The 22,341-nt window shown below is 39.5% G+C and overlaps 2 protein-coding genes across 2 annotated transcripts; one reads left to right on the forward strand and one right to left on the reverse strand.

The window, feature by feature from the left end:
- Positions 1-340: 340 nt before the first annotated feature.
- On the forward strand, positions 341-11,438 carry LOC5575718 (V-type proton ATPase subunit E). Its single transcript, XM_001655775.2, has 6 exons — positions 341-493; positions 600-664; positions 8,614-8,826; positions 8,889-9,020; positions 9,087-9,281; positions 9,400-11,438. The coding sequence occupies exons 2-6, from the start codon at positions 632-634 to the stop codon at positions 9,505-9,507; spliced, it is 681 nt and encodes a 226-aa protein (XP_001655825.1). The 5' UTR covers positions 341-493; positions 600-631; the 3' UTR covers positions 9,508-11,438.
- A 6,129-nt stretch (positions 11,439-17,567) lies between these two features.
- LOC5575717 (probable 39S ribosomal protein L45, mitochondrial) lies at positions 17,568-18,823 on the reverse strand. Its single transcript, XM_001655774.2, has 2 exons — positions 18,689-18,823; positions 17,568-18,629 (listed from the first exon to the last, which is right to left on the reverse strand). The coding sequence occupies exons 1-2, from the start codon at positions 18,734-18,736 to the stop codon at positions 17,673-17,675; spliced, it is 1,005 nt and encodes a 334-aa protein (XP_001655824.1). The 5' UTR covers positions 18,737-18,823; the 3' UTR covers positions 17,568-17,672.
- Between the last annotated feature and the right edge of the window lie 3,518 nt (positions 18,824-22,341).

Here is a 22,341-nt window from a genome sequence, read left to right on the forward strand (position 1 = left end):
ATGCATGAAGCTCTCTTCCAATACACGGAAATTGTTTGAACTCGAAATAGCTACTTTTGAATGAAAATGAAAAGTATGATAAATTCAAAATAACATTATATTTCATATCAGTTTGTAAGGCCCCTTTATTTATTGACATGTTGAGAATCAGATTTCCATACAACTAGCATATTATGGCATTATATGGAATCGCTGCACTTTGATTGTGATTATCGATTCCATACAGCCCCCTTCTAAAATGAACGAATTTAAGCGTGTTCATGACTCGTGGAAGCGCAGATCTCTCTCTCACCACAAATCAAATCGCCAGCAGCTGCTCTTCTGTCTGTCATGTGAGATATTTTCCTTCTTTTCATTTGGAACAGCTCGTACTTGTGATCAACCATTTGGCAGCCAGCCACAGCAATTTTCTTAGTAGTGAAGGAGAACGGCCGACGAACGGGAGTTGCACCAACAGCAGCAGCAGCCACTGGATAATACACTTTTTCCTCCGGTGCGTATCTGTTCCAGAATCGTTTAATTCCATGGAATATGTCTTGAGGAAGTTCGCCTGGTCGAGATTGTTAATGTAAATTTGTTTTTCTCCCAACCATTCGCAGTTGAACATTTTTGATACAATCCCGCTGCCAAAATGGCCCTGAGCGACGCAGATGTCCAGAAGCAGGTAAGTGGCCAATCGCCGGAACCACCGAATGAATCCAAAAGATAGTGCCGTGTTGCATAATGCCGGATCCATTTCCATGATACGGTGATGTTGAAAGGATTCCGATGAGATCCCACTGGGAAAGAAATAGGTTCCCAAAAAGCCCCAAGATGGAATCTGCTCGCAGAAACGTCAACCCGTGATTGCGGCCCCAAGGGCGATGGGCCAAACCTTGATCGGACATTTTACGCTGACGGATTTTCGATCGGTACAGCGACTGTTATTCGTCGTAAATCTGGAAGGAATTTTCGGGGAAAAGATGACCAAAATTAAGTTTTCTTCTCCTGAAGAGCCCAGAGGTCACGGGACCTGTCATGTGAAGCAAGTGTATTATGTGTTGTGTCGGAGGCCCCGTGAGTGATCTATGTATAGGTGGTTGGTTTTTCTGTACTTTGGAAAGATAAAAATGATTATTTTTGCATCGTTGCCACGACATGGTCATTATCGGGTACTTATTTTTTTTCCCTTCGGAAAGGGACGACTTTGCTTTGCGCATATGCAAAAGGGGGCAGTCGATGTTGTGCCCTGGTCTCCCTAGTGGGCAGCCCCAGTGAATGTCAGTGTCCACCTGCTTGAGGAGCTTGAAGCAATAGATCAATTGATCAATGGGCTAAGCTAATTTATACTTGATTCACAGTTCCCTAAACTCGAATGAGCCAAAAGTGAAAACAAAAAGTGTCACATGACCACTACTGGCGAACATCATCAGGCGGGTTGTTAAATACAGCGCCATCGTGTAATGTTTTCGCAAATGTATGGGTGCGTTTCCAATGCATGGATACTGTCTATCTATCCGAATGTGTTTTGAATTATTCCCCTTTTAAAATCTATTTTGTGCATATTCGGGCCCATGGTATGTCTTGAATGGATTTCAAATGTGATATCCGATGTCTTCCTAGCTCGATAATAAGGGAAAATTTCAACCACAGCACTGGTTTGCCTTCTTAAAGTTCAGGTTTTTGGGACGTCTTTGGTGAAGCATTATGTTCTGTCTGGTAGAAGATCCCTTTTTAGGGACCTACTATATTTTTCATGCAAGTCTTTATTTTCAATGGAAGGCCTCTAGAGTATCTTTTTTACTTAGTTCCTACGAGACTATTCCATAGAATCCTTTAGGATTTTCTTCTCAAATTACTCGAGAAAGGAATTCTATTGATTTCTCCAGAGATTTCTTCGAGAAAACTTTCAGAGACCTTATCTTGGCTTTCTCCACCAATTTATACAGCGATCTTTCAAGTGATCCTTAGATGAAACTCCCCAAAATTTGCTCCAGGAAAGTCTCGAACACTTCTTATTTCCACAGGGATTATTCTAAAAAAATTCCAGATATTTTACCAGGATTCCCTTTAGATATTTTTCCACTAATTCTTCCGTCGATTTCTCAAGTTGTTACTCCAGGAGATCTTCTGAAGATTCCTATAGGAGTTTTTTCCAAGAAAATCCACAAAGCATTGTTCCAATGTTTGCAAACAATTTGTTAGAGGAATTTTTCCAAGGACATACAAGAATGAACGAACACCGTACGAAAATACAGCGTAATCAGTCGGACATTGTCCCGAAGATGGGCTACATCGCGCCCGAAACCGGTCGACGAAAAGGTAATTTTTAAAACTTTTTGACGATTTGTAAGAACGATAAGTATTATGTCTTGTCTCCGTCGCGTCTCGTGAATGTCTACAAAAATGTCATCAGGAGTTCCTATGATGATTTTTTTTTTTAGTTAGCTTGAGGAAGTTTAAGAAGATTTCCTAGATCAATTGTAAGGATATTGAAAACAAAAATCAATCGAATAGCTTAACCGTAATAAATAAGTAATTTTTCGGAGTAATCGTATTTTATTCGAGAAATTCTTTGGAAAACATTTGGGTGAAATGCTGAAGAAACCCCTAGAAAAAAATCTATAGGAACATTATGATGAATCGACGATCGAATTTATTGGGAAATCCTTCCTTCCTAATAGATTTCCTCGAATAACCCCTCGACAAACTGTTGGAGCGATTCCTTGAAGTAACCATATATGAACTCTAAAGGAATTCAAATGAAAAAGCCTAGGCATTCTTGTGAGGTTCCTTGGTAAAATATCTAAGCAAATTTCTTCAAAACTATGGAATAAATCTTTGTTGGTTTTCTTGAAGAAATTTCTGTACATGAATCTTTGGAAAATTCTTTAGAGCAACAACTGGTGGAGGAATAGATTGAAGAATTAGTGCATAGTTTGGGATAGTTTTCAAAAAAAAAAATCAAAAAAATAAGTTAAGAAAATGCGGGAGTACAATCTGTAGAAATTCCTCTAAGCATCCTTCGTAAAATCGTTGGATGAATTTCTGGGATAATTGGTGCAGAGAACTCTATGAAAAATTCTAGAGAACATATTTGAAAGTATTCCAAATCAAATCTCTTGGAATTACTGAGAGAGACTTTAGAGATCTTCCTTAAAAAAATAGAAACTTTTTCAAGACTTACATTGAAATATACACCAAATATCTTAAAAGAGACCTGGTACCAACTCTGCAAAGGACATAAAATGTTTTTTTTTTGTATTTCATTACAATTTCTATGAAAAACAGGAATGCTTAAAATATATTCTGGGAGTGGGTTCTAAACAGCTAGTCTGGTCTGACGAAGGTCTATTCAGAAGTTCCATTAGAAAGTTTTTATTTTACTAGTGTATGCATCAAACTTTTACATTAATCAATTACACTGCGGAACATTTTCTTTGTTTCAAGCATCAAAATACTGCTTTTTACTTAAAGTAGAGTTACTGAAATCATGGCAGTTTTCAAAAATATTTTCTAGTTTCTGAGATATTGGGTGTTGAAATGCATTTTTTAACAACTACAGTCAACTTACATGCAAGAACCAGCTTATATGAAGATTTATTTGCTTAGTTTACTAAAGAACTCAAAGTTAATGTGTAAGAGAATACTTATCCACAAATTTCATATTACTTTCAATGCTCAAAAGTTATTTGTTGCTGTATTAGAAAAGTATGATATCTTGTCATATAATAGGAACGAATAATGTTGTGTGACGATGGGGGCATGTTGAAAAAATCGATTTATTCGTGCATTCAAACCAATTTGAATCCTGCATAATCCTATTCTGATGATTATTTGTGGGTTAAATCACTGTATACCAATCATAGTTTAATTTTCAACATTAACAAACAGCATTTTATACTACTTTGAGGACCCGTAAGCTCAAAATTGTAATGTGCTGGAACATTTTCGAAATCAGCCTCACATTCACCAACCCCAAATTTACTAGGAACATGTTTTGTAGAGATGGTCGGGTTTCACATTTTTCAAACCCGAACCCGACCCGTACCCGACTTATTTTATTTCTTCACGCAAAAAAATTGTGCGGTAAAAACTACCATTTTAGGGGGTTAACTTGTGCGCTCGCACCGGCAAGTTTCAGAAGACCAGAAATGCGCTTGATTTCACCATGTCTGTAGTCGAAATCAGATTATTGTAAATTATTTCTGTCAAATGTACCAGTAATGTGGTGGGATGTACCGTAAACATAGTAAATTGGTCTGAAATTCCATGGTAGTTTCAAGAATGGGCGTAGTCAGCTAAAATAGTAATTTTGTCCACAGATTTTTTTCCCGTGTTCAAACCCGGACCCGACCCGAACCCGAGACAATAACTCAAAAATAAACCCGAAACACCTTAACGTACATAAATTTCGTATCGGTTTCTCACTCCCAAGCTTAGACACTCTCGACACACGCAGAGATGTTGCCAAGGCCCTTCTGGTTGCTGACGATTTGCAGGGCTGAGTCGATTGCTCGGAAATCCTACAGCAAGTTATTTCATACCTAAGGCAAGGTTGAAGTGCAAAAACGATACCAATTGTCTGTCTAAAAAGACCATTTCTTATTGGTCGTTTTGGCAAAGGCCTACTTTCACATCGTTTAGCTGGATTGCAACATAGGACACTTTGTTGCTAGCCCGACCGTGTTGCTAGTTCGGACATTAGGGTTTTATTCAAAAGTTTGAAAATTTGTCATAAAATCTTTTTGTTTTAAATCTATTTATGGTCGAAGTATAGTTTACCGCATATGCCCCTATAATGCTAAATCAATAAAACATGATTGAGTTTAATTTAATGGAAATTGTGTCAATTTTCTCGAAAAATATCTCTGGTTTTGAATATTAACCGATTTAAAAAAAAGATAATATCCTACAATGCACTAATTCAATGAAGCGTGCAAGATACTATCATATTGTGAGCCTTGATATTTGAATTTGTTCAAAAGATTTGGTTAAAAAAAGATACTGGTAGCACTGACTTTTGTATAGTCAAGATTATCGACTGAAAAACAACGGGGCAGTCTCAGTTGAGCTGTCACGTCCTGTCCTAGATTTTTACGTACGACCAAGAGCTTTGCGTATCACCTCAATGCATCGGCCGCAAACCCAACGCACCAAAGGACGTTCAACAGACTAGCTGCAGAATTCGATTTTAACGTACGTGACGTGCTTCGAGGTAGATTTTTTAATGTCTTCAGATAGATTTTTTGTATGTAGTCTGTGTATTATTATCAATTATTAATAACCATCATTGGGGCTCAATAGCCTGTTGATGAAGAAGAAATAAACTAAACTAAACAATTACTTCCTTCAACATTGGTTAAATGAAGCATGTACAAGTCTTTGTGAAAAGGGTAAACTTGCAAACATAATTTCACTGAATTATAGACTAATAGTCTCAAAGAATACTGAAAAAAATCCTAAAAGTGATATACGCAGAATCCTTGACATAATCTTAAAAGAAGACACGTTTCTCACGAAACCTTCGACAGGATTGTCGAAGAATTCTGGACACGATATTAACATGGGCAGGATTTTCACAAAATCTTGAACAGGGTTCGATAGACTTCTAACTATGAGTTTTATCGAATTGAATACGTAATTTTCTAAAATCCTGGGAATGGTTACAATATAACTCTAGAGAAGATTTTTTGTCAGAATATTAGGAGAATTTATAACATAACAGAATCCTTACTCAATTCTGACTAAGATTTTTGCAAATGCTTGATAGGGATTTTTACACATTTTTCAACTTCGGCATCGGTGAAAAAACATAGAGCGGAATCTTTAAAAAAAATCTTTTCTTCGTAAAAAATTCGCCTACTGATCAAAACAAAATTTTCTTCCTAAGAACACTAATGTTCCTAGAAATAATTTCTGGCTACGAAAAAAGATAATATTTAAATTATTTTACTGAAGATTTAAATTTTTCTTTTAGTGATTCGATTATTCGGAGTGAAATAAAAATCGATAGTTAGGATAATCGAGTCCGACCTGTATAAGAAATTACTAACATTTTGGTCAAAATGCGTGGAATTAGACAATGTGTTGAATTAGGACAATAATTGGTACCCTCATCCGCAGAATGTATCGGTTATCAATATTCGCATCAACGCGGAAAACGCTTCAGTCTAGCTCAACTTAGTAGCTTTTAAGGCTTCTGTCGCACTAAGTCTGCCTCTCGTAGTCTTGCTTTGCAACTAAGACTGATTTCAACAAACTTGCTAATATTGCTTTTGCTCTTAGCAAACTCGATATTGACGTCGAGCTGCTCAGCACACAAACCAAACATACATGTTTGGGGGGTACTCATCAATGCGATCCATTACCTTACCTGTTGCACTGGAACGATCAGTGTCTGTCGTCGCCTCAGTGTTTAGGTCCTTGGAGCCGGTCTCAACCATCCTTTGCGGGATCCTTAACTAGTTGCTTATGCGTCCAAAACTCTTGTTTACAAGGGAGAAATCTGCAACTAGACCTCTGATAAGGTAAGTCAGTGAGTGTTGGCATGCCGCACCACCGACAACCCACTAAAAACCAACTGTAAGTGGTGTACATAATGCACAGCACAGACATTACCCTTAGCCTCAGATTCTTTTCTCCCCAGGACCACCTTATGGTATTTCTTCGGAGAGGGGGCATATTGCACTGAACAGAAGTAGCCTCGGAAAACTGCTTCCTAGCCGACTTAAATAATGTTACAGGGGACCAGCCTCAGTATAGCTAATCCTCTGCAGCCGACTCTTGGGCTGCAATCCCAGCATATTATAAGTGACAGCCGTGGGGGTGACCCATTTCGCATAAAGACGTTTCGCATACGGACGTTTGGCATAATGGACACTTCGCATAAAGCAGTTTCATACAAGAACAGGTAGCATATTAAAGAAGGCATATAATTCTCATTATGCCAAACGATCATATGCGAAACGTCCTTATGCGAAATGTCCCACCCCCGACAGCCGTAGTTGCTGCATTCCAGCACTCGGTATCCGCACACATTCTTTGGATTATACTGTTCGAGGACGTGTCCCCTCCGCATGTAGCGAGCATACAATCTCTCCAGTGTTGTGAAAAACTCAATTTCTCATAACTCACGCTTGAGATTTTTCATGCGTGAGTTGTCAATCGCGCAACTCAGCAGTAAAAAAATCATGGATGAGTTGGCTCACCTTTTTGACTCATTGTCTCGTATTTCCACAGTTTACTCACAAACGGCAATAATTTGTTTTTAGTCTGTTGAAATTATAGTAATCCTTTCTAACATAAACAACAACATTCGGGTTTTACGAGTTTTTGACTGGTTTTGCGACTGAATCATTTTTTAGGGTTTGATTTGATTGAGTGATTTTGCATCAAAATATCAAGTGTGAGATTTGCGAAGCAGATCTCTAATGAGTTTGCTCTCACGGGAGAGCGTATTGATTGAGATTTGAGTGTGAGCCTATCAACACTGAATCTCTCACAACAATAAAACGTTGACAATCGAACACGACATGCCCCGCTGTTTCCTCCACACCAGCACAATCGAGGCACGCAGAAGATTCTGAGTACTCGTACCTATGCAGGTAGGTACTGCCTATAGCAACCAAGCCCTGACAGAAACTGAGTTCGATGGAAGTTCACTTCCCCATGGTTTTTTTTTATACCAATCTGACACATTTGGTATTAGTCGATTACTGCAGTCAACCTCTGAGCGTTGCCTCTTTACACGCTTTGCGGACTTTTCTGGTACCTCTTTGGTTCAAGCATTGAACATCTTCCTTGATGATGAGCCCGATGGGCGTCATCCCGTCTATGATGTACACGGCATTTTTAGAAACCGTTCGGTATGCGCTTGCTACTCTTAAGCCCATAATCCTATGGGTGCTTTTCAATTGCTTTAGGTTTCTGCTCGTTCTAAGCTCATTTGACCAGATTGGTCATCCATACCTTAGTATGGATAGCGCCACGACTGCCAGGAGCTTGCGTTTGCTGGCAATTACAGCAGAGTATCCTCGAAGGCGCCGCCATAGCCGTAGATGCCCTTTAACAGGCATATTGAACGTGACTAGCGAAGCTGAGCTTGTCACCGATCATTACCCGAAGATGCCTAAGGGATCGATCGCTTGGCCTCTATGGTGCAATCAGCTATCGAGATAAGCGCTCTTTGCTCGGACTTGCGGGTTGTTGACCACCACCACCTCAGTATTGTGACGGGCCAGTCCTAGTTTCCTAGTCCTCATCCATTCCTCTACTATGGAGATAGAGTGCTCTGTTGTCAATTCTACTTCCTTTCCTACATCGATTCGCCTTAGAACTTTAGATAGAGTGCGCTGCTGTAATTGCTACTCTTCGCTTTGTATTTGGTTCTATGAATCATCTCTTATGGGGACCCTAAGAGGCGCTGTCAATGAAGGCATGCGATTGTACCGGCCATTTTTAGATTCTATTCTGTCTGTATTGCAACTTTTGCATAATTTTCCCATGTTTATCTAAGAAATTCCATAGGACATGGGTCAGTTATGCATAGAAAGTAGTATCTGTCCTTAATGTCCCAATGAAGAAAGAGAAGTTTTAATTGTTAAAACCACTTTCCGTTCGATTCCCACCCAGATCAAGCACATGATGGCCTTCATCGAGCAGGAGGCCAACGAAAAGGCGGAAGAAATCGACGCCAAGGCCGAGGAGGAGTTCAACATCGAGAAGGGTCGTCTGGTGCAGCAGCAGCGTCTGAAGATCATGGAGTACTACGAGAAGAAGGAGAAACAGGTCGAGCTGCAGAAGAAGATCCAATCTTCGAACATGTTGAACCAGGCCCGTCTGAAGGTATGGTTGTTATGCAATAGCTATGAGACAAAGAAATCTTATTCTCTCGTTCGCAATTCCAGGTGCTCAAGGTTCGCGAAGATCACGTTGGCAGCGTGCTCGAGGAATGCAGACGTCGGCTGGGAGAGGTCACCCGCGACCCAGCTCGCTACGGTGAGATTCTCTCCGCTCTCATCACTCAGGGACTGCTGCAGGTAGGATTCCACTGTTCCACGATGAAAATCCGAAATCTAACATAATTCTTGTTTATTTTTTCGCAGCTCATGGAAGCCAATGTGGTCGTGCGTGGTCGCCAGGCTGATGCCCAGCTGATCCAGAACATCCTTCCGTCGGCTGTGGAGGCTTACAAGAGCACCTCCGGCAAGGATGTGGTCGTCACTCTAGACACCGACTTCTATTTGCCAGCCGATGCCACGGGAGGAGTTGAACTTGTTACGCAGTCGTCTCGCATCAAGGTATGTACTATTAATCCTATTATTCTTTAGAATACGCGGTAAAAACACAACAAAAAAGCCTGTAGCTTTCTTCACAGAAATTGCATGGAATAACCGCTATTTGTTACGTTCATTGCAGGTCTCCAACACCCTGGAGTCCCGGTTGGAGCTGATCGCCCAGCAGCTGATACCGGAGATCCGTAACGCTCTGTTCGGTCGTAACCTGAACCGCAAGTTCACCGACTAAGCGGAGCTGGCAGCAGCAGTTTTACTTTTGCTTCACCTACAACACACACAAAACTCCCGTTTATTTTGCCTTTATTTTCACCATTGTTCCCTGTTGTCGAAGAATTTCCAGCTAACCTACAAGGAAAAAGAAAACGAAAAAAAACATGTTCAAATTGTTCTCCAACCACCACTATGTGACGTAGTGTAAGGTCAGTTCCACCAGACTTAAAGCTTACAGTTTGTGAAGTAGATTTGAGTGACGATCAAACTCGAGAACTGCACGGGAAGGTCGTTTACTTGTTCCCAAAAGTATGTCACCTACTCAAAACCGTTTACTGTTGATCGTCCCAGAGCACATCTGCTGGGATTTTTCGTAACTTTTAGGCGACCCCTCGAAATGTTCAGAAAGTGTGATTGTCATTGTCTCCCCTGGTGCCGATTTGTAGGTTTCTGTAATTCTTGTAACTTTTTTGTTTTCATGAGTTATTTTTCCGATTTACTTTTTCATTCAATTAGTTTGTATACATTTGTTATCTTATAATCGGATTTTTTTTGTTAGTGCTCTTAGGACAAGTTAAAAATGTTGTTTAGTAAGGGTATCAATTACGGAAATCGTGTTCGCATAAACAGTTATTGAAAAAATTGACCGTTTTTATAATTAAAATACTATTTAGAGCAAAACCAAGGTGAAAACATTCCTTCGTCAGGTTTAAATTTGGCACGGTTGCAATACAAACAGATGATTTCTTTATTTCGAAGCAAGACTTCGGTTTGATTATGCTTCCATTCTTCTAATTCAGAAATAAAAAACAGTAAATTTATTAATTATCTCGTCATATCGGTAGATTTCAGCAATTGACGATAATAGTTCAGTTTGGATTGCCTTGCGCCGCAGCATCTTGCTTCGCTTACACCAAATTTCAAAATCGGATAGGTCAAATACAATCGCGATAACATAATATGATATTTGCTGAACGTTGAAGCAATGGCAATGGGTATGATAATTGCACTATTTTTTTCAATTGCCGTTTAAAAGGAAAGAAGTGTGTGTGTCGATTTAAGACCATTCAAAACGTATCGGTGTGCTTGTGTCGAACGATAAGACCATCTGTCAAAAAAAAGGAAGAGAATTAAAGGATGGAAATGCACAAACAATACAACCCATGTGATCAAACCGATTCTTCTCAAATGATTTTGCAATTTTTCTGCTCCTTTCTCGTTTTCTTCTATACACAAAACCAATAGAGAAATCAGTATTGTTTCAATCAACGGCTTCTATCTTTTTTTTCGGACTTGAATTAAAAAAAATAGAAGCAAACAAAGTTTTAAATCATGAATTAATTAGACTTACATTAAGGTAAAACTAGCATCAAGAAAAGTATATAAAAGATAATATAATATATAGATATTGTTGTAATCGTAATGAATATAAATATTAGTTATAATATTGAACTTAAAATTGAACAAAACAACACACTTGATCAATAATACATCATTAAAGGAAATAAACGTAGCTTATCAACAGCTAAAGCTATTCGAAACCGTAGTTTGGGGGATGCTTTCCAAGACAAAAGTTTACAAACCATACACTCATTCAGAACCGAACATTTCTTGTATAACCGAACGTCGTCGGTCGTATTAGATTATTTGAAATTCTGTCACAGTAACACAAATGTCTATAGCAAGTATGCCAACAAAAAAAAACGAATCTGTAGAATTGAAACTGTTGATGGAACCGAACAAAATTCGTAGTGAAATGAAAACAACTAGAACCTATATTTTCCACACATGCAAACACGACAAAACCAATCATCATCTGAAAAAAAAAAAACATATTTAATCGAGCTATTGTATGGAAGAATGAACCAGCTGTGTAAAACTATGTAACAGGACAAACATCAAAAAAATAAAGAAAATCAGTGGTATGGGATGAAGAACCAATTGCTGCGAGCTGTGCGTTTTTGTTTTATAAGATGCGAAAACAATTTCCTTGGGAGGCTCACAAGGCTGGTAGGCACTTCGACAGGGCGATAAACCTCATCAAGGAATGATGATTTCCCACCGCTTTAGGTTTCTGCTCGTTCTAAGCGCTTTTGACCAGATTGGTCCTCCATATGGATAGCACCGCGCTTGCCAGGAGCTTGCGTTTGCTGGCAATTACAGCAGAGCTGTTAGACATCATCCTCGAAAGCGCTGCTATAGCCGTAGATGCCCTTTATCCCAAGATGCCTAAGGGATCGCTTGGACTCTATGGTGCAATCACCTACCGAGATAAGCGCCCGCCCGTTGCTCGGGCTTGCGGTTGTTGACCACCACTCTCTCAGTCTTGCGAGGCAGCATCCATTTATTACGTAACGCTAAAATTGTCATTTTTTGACTCCCACCCCTCGTCCGTAACGCTTTTTGTATGAGTCGTAACGCTTGAGCCTACTCCCCCTCTCCTCCTAAAGCGTTACGTAATTTATGGACGGCGCCTGACGAGCCAGTCCTAGTTTCGTAGACTTCATCCATTCCTCAACTATGGAAAAGGAGTGCGTTGCTGTCAACTCTACTTCCTCCATCGTTCCACCATAGATCACTAGGGTGATATCGTCGGCGAAGCCATCCTAACATCCGTCGGAAGGGGCAGCCTCGGTACGTCATCGTACATCGCATTTTATAACAGCGGGCCCAGGATTGAACCTTGTGGTACTCCCGCGGTAATTCGAACGCTTTTCTGCCCCTCCTCTGTGTCATACAGTAGAATCCTATCATTAAAATAAGTTTCTAGAAGCTTAAACAACTGCACCGGTACATTGAGGCGGTGAAGTGCGTGTGCTATCGCTTCCCAGCTTGCGCTGTTGAACGTATTCTTCATATCCAGAGGGTGTCCCTCCCGCGCAGTAACGCTCCTTTCATGCTCGATTGCCACCACAGCTGTCTGAACGACCGTCTGGATGGCGTCCAGAGTAGATTTACCTTTCCTGAACCCAAACATGGTTGTTGAACAGGCCGTCCGCACCTTCCGTATACGGTACTAGCCAGTTGAGGATCAACCTCTCCAATATCTTGCCCGTCGTATCTAGTAGACAGATAGGTCTATACGCCGCACACTGGGGCAGAATCGAAAAAACGCGGAAACAACCTGTAATAGACCATTTCCGTCAGATCTAACCCCCAGTTTTTGTATTTTTCTTCGAAAGACAATCATTTTTAATGAATATTAACGCTTTCAGATTTTGTTTATATGCACTCCCGATTTTCTTACAAATTTTTGAAAACATGGATACTCACCACATTTTGAAAAATAATTCGAGATGCGGCACAGTTTGTTCAACCCTATGGGTATCAGCGTGGTGATTTTGCAACAGTTTTTCGATTCCACCCCTGCATTGGGATGCTTGTTTACATTTGCAAACGTCAAATCAGGTGCGCGCTCAAACTGACCGTGATCCCGGTCAGGGCGCCCCAAACAGGAGCGCCACCGAAACTACGCATACAAACGTTTTTAAACCAGGTTAGAACTGGCGCAAACCGGTTTTGAATCACACTTCCAACTCCATCCCGATTCAAGTCTTCCTTTAGGAAAACATATTTTCCTCCACAGATTCAAAATTCAAAACCACCCTCTAACAATAAATCTCTCATCCACCCAGCAGTTACGGTACCGCTATTAGAGGCTATTACTTACTATTCATGCCGACAAATACCTTAGTCTATCTGTTGGCTGTTGATCCGGAAGATTTCCGCCTTGAGGCAGCAACAGCCGCGCAAGGAATTTTTGAGCGGCTGTTGCTGTCTCTAGGCGGGAATCTTCTGGCTTATTCAATCCTTTCAATCCTCGTCGGCACAAAGCAGAGAGATCAGGCATCTGTCGACTACAATCCTTGCGTTACAGAACCGTGTAGTGTTCGCCGGGTGCGGTCATAATCGGCCGAAGCGGCGAAGGTAGTTTCCGCGGTGATTACGGAGACTTCAGGAGCCGTGAAGGAAGGAGGGAGCGAAACCGCAACGGAGCCCATTATGATGAATGAAAACATAAACAAAAATCATCTGGTCATGCCAGCTGATCGTAAATTCACCACCGCGTGGTGGCAAAACCATAGGGGAAAAAGGGGTCTGCATTTTTTCGAGGTGAAACAAATTGTAGGGGACCGAGGGGTGCACTAACGTGCCGCAAGTTTTTCATTGTTTTCTCACAGTTAAAGGCTCCAAAACATATCGATTCCTTAGGAAAGTTTGTTCAATAAATTGACAGAAAGCATATAAGCCAATAAATTTTTTTCACGGAAATGGTCTATTCTTCGGAATGAAGAGATAGACGTTTGGTGTCTTCAGTGAAAATGGTCCTTTCAATGAGACCGATGTTTTGATATAGAGTCATATATTTTTGTATTATTCGCATAAATGGCTCATATGCCATTTCGGTCAAATGGCTATTTAGGTGTATGGTTCCTTCGGCAAAGTTGTTCATTGTTTTATGCTGAAAATTATGAACCAATGCACGTGTTCACTATCTGACGTTTGAGCGGTGCCGTGTTATTTACGTGACCATGGCAACAAGTGAATTCGGCACCGCTCAAACGTCAAATTCGTGAACACGTGCATTGGTCCATTGCTGAAGACGTCAAATTTCCAAGGCCTACTATTTCTAAAATAGAGACATTTTTTTAGAAAATGGTCCTAAAAACCTTAATATTTGAGTTTTGCTTTTATTTTTTCAATTAAAATGCCATATATCACCTATGACTATGACATTTATTGGCATAAAGCAGGTCTGGTACAAATTTGATGATAAAAATAAAATTAAGTTCGATTTTTTAAAGAATATTTCCGAAAAACAGAGATATTGCGAATAGGCCATTCTTGCGATTGGGCAATTTCGGGCAGGTGTTTTCGTCGCCATCCACTTACGAAAGGTCAGATCATTATTGTCTATTATTTTCTAGGATATGATATTCAATATATCTTTTCTAAGCAATCTGGAAGTATGCTAAGCTTATAAAAAGTTTCAAAATTATTATAGCAGTTTTCCAATGAAAACAAAAGTTCATATTATGAACATCTTTGCGGTTTACTGGTGGTTACATTTACCTAAATATGTGTTATATACATTGATTATGTTGTATTTTCTATTCGCAAAAATGCCCTAAGCGCCAGATTCATCATGTCAAACCATTTCGTTCGACTCGATATATAGGTAGCTGTATGATTTCTTCTGAAGAGTTGATCGTTATTTTATCCTGAAAATAATTGGGTCCTAATTTTTTTGATAAAATCTTGGTTTTATTCAACAACACGAAAGAGCATGTTACTTCAACTACTTCAGCATTTTTCCCGCTCAAATAACGGCTCTATCAGGTTTAAACTTTAATTTAAAAGTTGGGTCCATGAATGAACCTTGACACTTGTGATCATGTTTGACGTTCGCTTAGTCGACAAAAACACCACAGGGTTTTTAGTTTTAACACTGGGGTTGTTCCTATGTGACATTTTGGAAGGGACACGGAAAACAAAATACACCCAAAATTTTAGTTAAGCCATGGAGTGTGACAAAATCTAAAAATAAAAAATAAAAAATGTTTTTTGGACCTAAATCAACGGAAAACATTAGAAAATTGAGTAAACATGTGGTTTTGGCCTAAACTTAAGCGTTTGGCACCTAAATCGGGACAGGGCTTTAGGACCCTATTGCTAGAGATGTCAAATTTCCGAAGCCTACTACTTTTGACAAACAGACAATATTTAAAGAAATTTTGTTCATAACATTTATTGTTATATGTTTTGCTTGTAATTTTTCAGTTCAATACCATATATCGCCTAGGCCAATGTCATTTCTTGGCATGATACAGAGCTAATTGTAAGTTTGATTATTTTCCGAAAGTTTCAATAAAAAACAGGACCATTGTGTATAGGCTATTCTTGCGGACAATCAATTTCGGTCCTTTTTTGCAAAGCGCATATTGTTTAATATATTTTTTCAATGCTATCTGGAAGTTGACTAAGCTATAAGCAGGCTTGAAGTAGAAGTTTTCCAATTATTCAGCTGAATGTTCGGCCGAATATTCGTTTGGCCGAATAATTATTTTCCAACTATAGTGCTATTCGGTACATCTCTACTTATTTCTCATCATTAGATATCGCTAACATACAGTTTGACATGTCGACGATACCAGTCGTGATGCGCGTATTCCCATGTTGGCCCAAAAAGCCTCCCCCTCCATATCGTGGGAAGATGAATCTACCAGAGATTTCGTTCAAATTGGCTAGAGGACGAGAGTAATGACAGCTTAAGGTTTGCCTTGGAGGGAAACTATTTTTTTTATTTTTTGTTTAGCCTTTCGCAAGAATTAACAACTAGATGTTTCTATCATTTATCGCACCAAAAACATTCTGAGAAAGAATCAAGTCATGTCAAACAAGAACAATAATTTAATGGAATAAAAATGGTTTAAAACACTTTAATTTTTAATATTCCTTTTTTCTTATTGGATGAAAACATTGATGCAATATAACAAAAATTATAACAGGAATAAGTTTGCTTGAATTTCACCGTAATCTACTAGTGGGACTGTTATGCGAGTACTTTTAATATGGGACGCACATGATTTGGTATTTTTTTCGCATTTTGTCCATACAAACAAACAATTTTGAGTATGATACCAGGAAGTACACTTATAATCAATGATTCATGAAGAAAACTCAAAAGTGATGAAAATTCATATGGGACTGTTATGCGACTAGGGGCAGATGCTACCCTATAAAAGTGAAGCCCCTTATCCTTGAATAAAGGTCAGTCTTGTTAAACCTACCACCCAGAGTACAACGAATCAATAGTGCAAGTGCGAACATCCGATAGAACCGCGTGTGCTGAAGTCTCCCAGTGTTTGTTCGCCGTTGTTCCAGTCCGCTCTGAGCATCGAAGGCCGGTCCACGAGTGACTCGGGGTCGATTAAAAGTTACTGTGTTGTACACGCCCGCTTTCTAATCTTTTCGACCCCCAAATTCAATTTTACAAATAATCTCCCCCTTGGACTTATAGCATGAACCGCTGATGATGACCGAATCCATTAGTAAGTCGCAACGTTCGATAAATGTTACGGGTTAGAGTAAATGTCATCGAAAAAGGCCGAAAAATCATCAATAAAATTTACGAAAGCGGTGATGGACCTGACTTAAAATATTCTGAAAGAATTGCAGAGTAAACCCTTGATGCAATTATTAGAGGAATTTCTTAAGAATTTCTAGTGAATTTTCTGAGTTCATTTGTATAAACCTGGACATCACTATAGGTAAGCTCCTGATAAAAATCCTAAAGTAACGCTTGGATCCCAATTCATCACATTTTCAAAATTTGAAATTCTGAAGATTTTTATAGATACAGTGAAACCTCCATGAGTCGATATTGAAGGGACCATCGACTCATGGAAATATCGAGTCATGGAACAGCAATCCTTTGGAAAGTGGCTTCTAGGGACCATCATAGTAACCATGAAATTCTGTTTTTAGTATGGTTCCATGAGTCGATATCGAGTCATGGAACATCGACTCATGGAGGTATCACTGTAGTAAAATATAGTTCACTCACTATTGTATTGCTGAGTTTGCCTAATCGATAACTTTGCAGACAAGCAATTCGTTTGAGGTTGTAGTATTTATATTGATAGATAATTTCTCCCTGACCTGTAGTGAAATTCCCTTACATTTGTATTCGACACCCTGTATAACTAAAAATATCGGCGTAAAAGATCCTTGAGGAATTTTTGTACCGGTTCTTGAAAAAAACCCCTAACGAATTTCTTAGAAAAAAGTCTGGAATCAACCTTTGAGGATTTTCTTGGAATAATTCCTGTAGATATCTTTGAAAGATCTACTAGAGTAACCAATGGAAACATCGATGTAAAATCCCTGGATTTCTCCATGCTATTTCAGATTAATCCCTGATTAAATATTTCGAATCGGAATTCAAGCAATGAGAACAAAAAGTGATTTTAGAGACCATTTTGATAAAAAAGAGACTTTCCTATTAAAATACAAAATTTGTAGAAACTTGCATTGAAAAAAAGAAAATGTAATTGTTATGAGTTGGAATATTCAAAGTTTTCATCTATGGGCAGTGATATCTGAGCCACAGAAAGGTTCAAGTGATCTATTTTTTCCATTATTAACATGGTTTACTTACATTGCTCACTACTAAAACTCCCGTCAGGCATTAGCGGTGGCTATCTTATCCCCCTCAGCTTCAGCAGCCGTTACCTCTTTGCTTTCCTCTTCTTTCGGAGCCTGGGGTGGTTCATCGTCCACCCGATAGGTGATATAGGCCGGTGCCTTCGGTGGCATCCAGTCCGGAATAATCTTCTCATGCAGCCGCCAGACTCCGTACTCATTCGAGAGATGCTTCTCGAACACAACGTACTCCAGGCAATCTTTTTCCACGATCTCGCTTCCGTGCATCAGCCGTCCAAAGCGGTCGTAAATGGCCAGGATTTGCTGGGTGTGGAAGCGGACCGTAACTTGACCGAAGATGTTATCCTTACTGATGACATCCGTGCAGCGGGCATGGACTACCCGTGGGGGTTCCAGCGATTTGAGGAACTTCCACCGTATGGTCTTATCTGTTACGTTATGCATCATTTCCGGGTAAGCCCGTTCCGTGATGATTTCCCGGAGTTTATACTTATTCTTTTCCATCAGCAAATTGTGCGCCTGGATGTATATCTCCTGAGCCTGGGCGGCAAATTCCGGAGGCTCAAAGTCATCGTCGAAGCTTCGAATTTTACGCACGGCCATCATCGATTTGGTTTTCTTCTCTAGCAGTTCGAACTTTTGTTTGGCGCCCTCTTTCGACACGGCTGACATTTTTCCGTCGCCTTCCGGAGGAACATACGGCTCAAATACTCCGCCGGTGCAACTAATATAGAAAGGCCGCTCCATCCACGGTCGAGGTGGCAGAATTCCACGCTCCTTCATACGGGTCTTCATCTGTTCCTGGCTCAGTTCTTCGGCCTTTTCGTTCAGGTTTGGGATGTCCACCTTGACGTACTTTTGTTTACGCAATCGCTTCCACTTGGGCTCAAAATGCTTCGTGCGCCGGTGGCGGACTTGATTCTGTTGGATGGCCGCATTCTGGAGGCATGGTGCCAGAAATCCTGCTTGCGGGAGCTGCAAAAAGAAAACGTTATTTTATTCAATGCAATTTGAGCTCCTAGCAGATCAATTACCTGGAGAAATTTCAATCCAACGCGGCTGATGGCCGAAATCGATGCCATGATTTAATCGAAATCCCGTGTTTTTTGGTGTTTTGAACTTTGACAGTTTTCTCCCGATGTGTTTTGGGGTTGAAAAATGTCAATCCGTGTACCGGTTCAATTTACCGATGTCATGCAGGGATGTGATTGAAATATTTCGTTTATGTTGGAGTACGCCGCTGAAATCTTGAATTAGATCACAATCGCTTCGTGTTGCTAGAGTATATAAGGGCTTATTCACAAATTTCATAACGCTGAAGGGGGTGGGTGGGTGTCTTCATGATGTTACGGCTCACACAAAATTTGTAGAATATTCATACAAAAAGCGTTACGAGGGAGTGGGTGGGTGTCAAAAATGGTCATTTTTGGCGTTATGAAATAAATGAATGATGAAATGGCTTCATAATAGACATATAAATATTAGACCGCTATTGTCGCTGCTAATCTTGTGACCAACATCTAGTATGCGCAATTTGGAGGTGGTACTCAAAGTGTCAAACGTCCTCATCCTATCCATAGCAACCTGCTTTCGATATCAAAATATTGATTCTGTCATTTTTTTTTCTAGCCTCGGTTGAGCGTGTTGAATGGATCTTTCGTGTGGTTTGAGTGCCTTAGAGAATTTTGACTCTTAGGGCCGATTTCTTCACCATTGCTTAATCTGTAAACCACGTTTACCCATATAGTTAAGCTAGGTTTAGGGCTTAAGCGAAGGTGAAGAAACCGCTTATTAATACATTATCGTCTTGGCGTGTGATTAATTTTGAATGGAAGACTATAAAAATACGTTGTTGAGCTGCTGCCAGTTATCCTTGGTTAATCATAAATTTAGTGAAGGCTTAAGGGTAGATTTGAAGTACCAATGCAAATTGCGTTTTTAAACTAAGTAAAGGTATGCTCCCCCGGCACACATCAACCTGCAGCATCATGAGTATTGGAGCAAAAAATCCAGTGATATATGACGGGAGGAAAATTAAAGGTGCAGTATCGGCACTGAGTTGAAGTTGTAGTTGCCATGTAGCTGACTGCGAAAACTTGTGGATCGTCTAAGATTCAGCTACGATACAAATTTTATTCGACACATTTAGAGCAGTTTTCTCACTCCAATGAAGGAAACCATAGTGTTGTTTTAAGAAGATGCATTCAACTGCCGTTCTTCTTTAGTTACAGAAGCACCATAGAGTCCTGTAAGTTGAAAACGTATTGCTTGCATTAGTGGGTTACTTAACAAATCCTGTATAAGTTAGATCCCGACCAATAGGGTCCTAAAGCCCTGTCCCAATTTTAGTGCCAAACGCTTAAGTTTAGGCCAATAACACATGTATACTCAATTTTCTAATGTTTTTCGTTGGTTTGAGTCCAAAAAAACATTTTTTTAGATTTTGTCGCACTCCTTGGCTTAAACTCAAATTTTGGGTGTATTTTGTTTTCCGTGTCCCTTCCGAAATGTCAGATAGGAACAACCCCAGTGGTAAAACTAAAACCCCTGTGGTGTTTTTGTCGACTAAGCGAACGTCAAACATGATCTTAAGTGTCAAGGTTCATTTATGGACCCAATTTTTAAATTAAAGTTTAAACATGATATAGCCGTTATTTGAGCGGGAAATATTGCTAAAGTAGTTGCAGTAAGATGCTCTTTCGTGTTATTGAATAAAAACAAGATTTCATTAAAAATTTTAGGACCCAATTGAATTTATCGAACAGCGATTCTCATTACGTTGGTTTTTCTTTCTTAATTGTCCCAGATACTAGGCTCTTTTCACTCGTTTCATTTCCTTTTTCAAATATGAGAAAAATCAAAACAAACGATTTGACAGTTTGAGTACCGGTTGATCGCGTCGGTAGAAATTCAAGGCTACTGTGGTTGATTCATCTATATCACAGCCAATGTATGGAGTAAACAGCGCCTCTAGCGTTCTATTTCTAATACTTCTATTGGTTTCATTCACAAATTTTATAACGCAAAAAATGGACATTTTTGACACCCACCCACCCCCTCGTAACGCTTTTTGTATGAATATTTTACAAATTTTGTATGAGCCGTAACAGCACAAGGACACCCTCTTACCCCCTTCAGCGTTATGAAATTTATGAATGAGCCCTAAATATTGCGCATTTCTTTCGCCACTGGACTATCGCAGTAGAGTGGATTTAAATAAGAGTGGCGTCAATGTCGAAACTGTCATTTCCATACAAATCCGCGTTCCAATTGAGCAGGAGACCTGTCAAAATTGGAAGACGTCACTCTTGTTTACAAGCACTCTATATCGCAGAAGTTTTACAAGTGCGGTTGGTGTGAGTTGGTGTCTTCAGCGGGGTTATTCATCGCAGTCACCAACATCACAGATAAGTGCCAACATTATTCAATCACGGAGAAAAATGGCCTTAGGCCTTAGTTTGAAACAACCATTTCGTTGGTTGAAATTCAATGTAGAGTTTTGGTAGTTTTCAACTGTAGTTTTGTTGATGCAAACCCCTGATTTTATTTTGAAACAAAATAGATTCATAGTTGGTGTCAACCTTAGAAAGTAGGTTGCTCTCAATAAAATTTTGTTTGTTTCAAACTGATATTTGATTTGTTTTCTAACAAATGTTCATTTTATTTTTAACAAAATGTGGGTTGTTATATCACTACCACCAACTTTATGTATTAGTTTGTTTGCTTCATATCAACCGAGATTTATTCATTATGTACTTGGTGATTGAACAAATTGTATTAACTATTTTTAGTTAAGAGGTGAAACCAGGTAATGTAAATCTGTAATAGACTACTGTTTGTCGCGTAGATAAATAATTCAGCTTTTTACGCTTAGCTTGCCATAAATGAGCCTGTGCATGCTATAAAACGTTTGACATTTACTGTGCGCTCTGTTTTCAAGTTGCCCGTGAGAGAGAGCGCGACAGCACCAACACACGGCGCACAGTAAAAGTCATGAGAACAAAAGAATTTATGGCACGTACAGAGGCTCATTGCGAATCACCCCCTTTAGACATTACTTGCCCACACTATAATGTTTATGGTTTAATCAAAGCAAGCTTTGCGATCATGAAAATTTTTGATGTTGACGATTAAATGTCACAATTTTCGAACCGGTTTCTCACGTAATAAAATTAAGAAACAAAATTATAACCTTATGTCTATATATTTTAGCTTGGAAGCAAGAGCTACAAACCAGGACTGCAAATTGAAGCGACTATATGCTGGAACATTTTTATAATCACCAATCGACGGATTACTTCTGATGCTGCCACTACTGGCTGGAAGCCAAACCTTTAACATTCATTCAACATTCCAGCTATTGTGGAAAAGTTCTAAAGGATGTAGCGAGCAATATTTGGTCAAAATAGAGATGCGATCTACACAAATTTGTAATACTGTTAAGTTTGAAGAAGAGTTTATCTTTTAAATTCGAAGCTATATGATTTGGCGAAGCTGGACGCCTTTTAGTATGTCTTTGTGGCCTTTGTGGATTCCACGAAGCTCGATGTTGTGTATGAGCATTGTTAAGTTTGCAATTTGACGTTTAAGCCTAATTCTTTGCCCATAGCCAATGCGTTATGGACGCAACATATGATTAAACTTTGTAGACTGCAGTATCCGTTTTTGGAAAAATAATAAACATCAA

The sequence above is a fragment of the Aedes aegypti genome, chromosome 3, assembly GCF_002204515.2.
Source record: "Aedes aegypti strain LVP_AGWG chromosome 3, AaegL5.0 Primary Assembly, whole genome shotgun sequence".
Lineage (NCBI taxonomy): Eukaryota > Metazoa > Arthropoda > Insecta > Diptera > Culicidae > Aedes > Aedes aegypti.

Bases quoted from the DNA above. Each gene is read 5' to 3' on its own strand.
- LOC5575718 (XM_001655775.2), top strand. From the start codon at position 632: ATGGCCCTGAGCGACGCAGATGTCCAGAAGCAG. The intron at 8,827-8,888 runs GTATGGTTGTTA...TCGCAATTCCAG, and splicing joins TGAACCAGGCCCGTCTGAAG to GTGCTCAAGGTTCGCGAAGA. The intron at 9,021-9,086 runs GTAGGATTCCAC...ATTTTTTCGCAG, and splicing joins TCACTCAGGGACTGCTGCAG to CTCATGGAAGCCAATGTGGT.
- LOC5575717 (XM_001655774.2), bottom strand. From the start codon at position 18,736: ATGGCATCGATTTCGGCCATCAGCCGCGTTGGATTGAAATTTCTCCAG. The intron at 18,630-18,688 runs GTAATTGATCTG...TTCTTTTTGCAG, and splicing joins TTGGATTGAAATTTCTCCAG to CTCCCGCAAGCAGGATTTCT.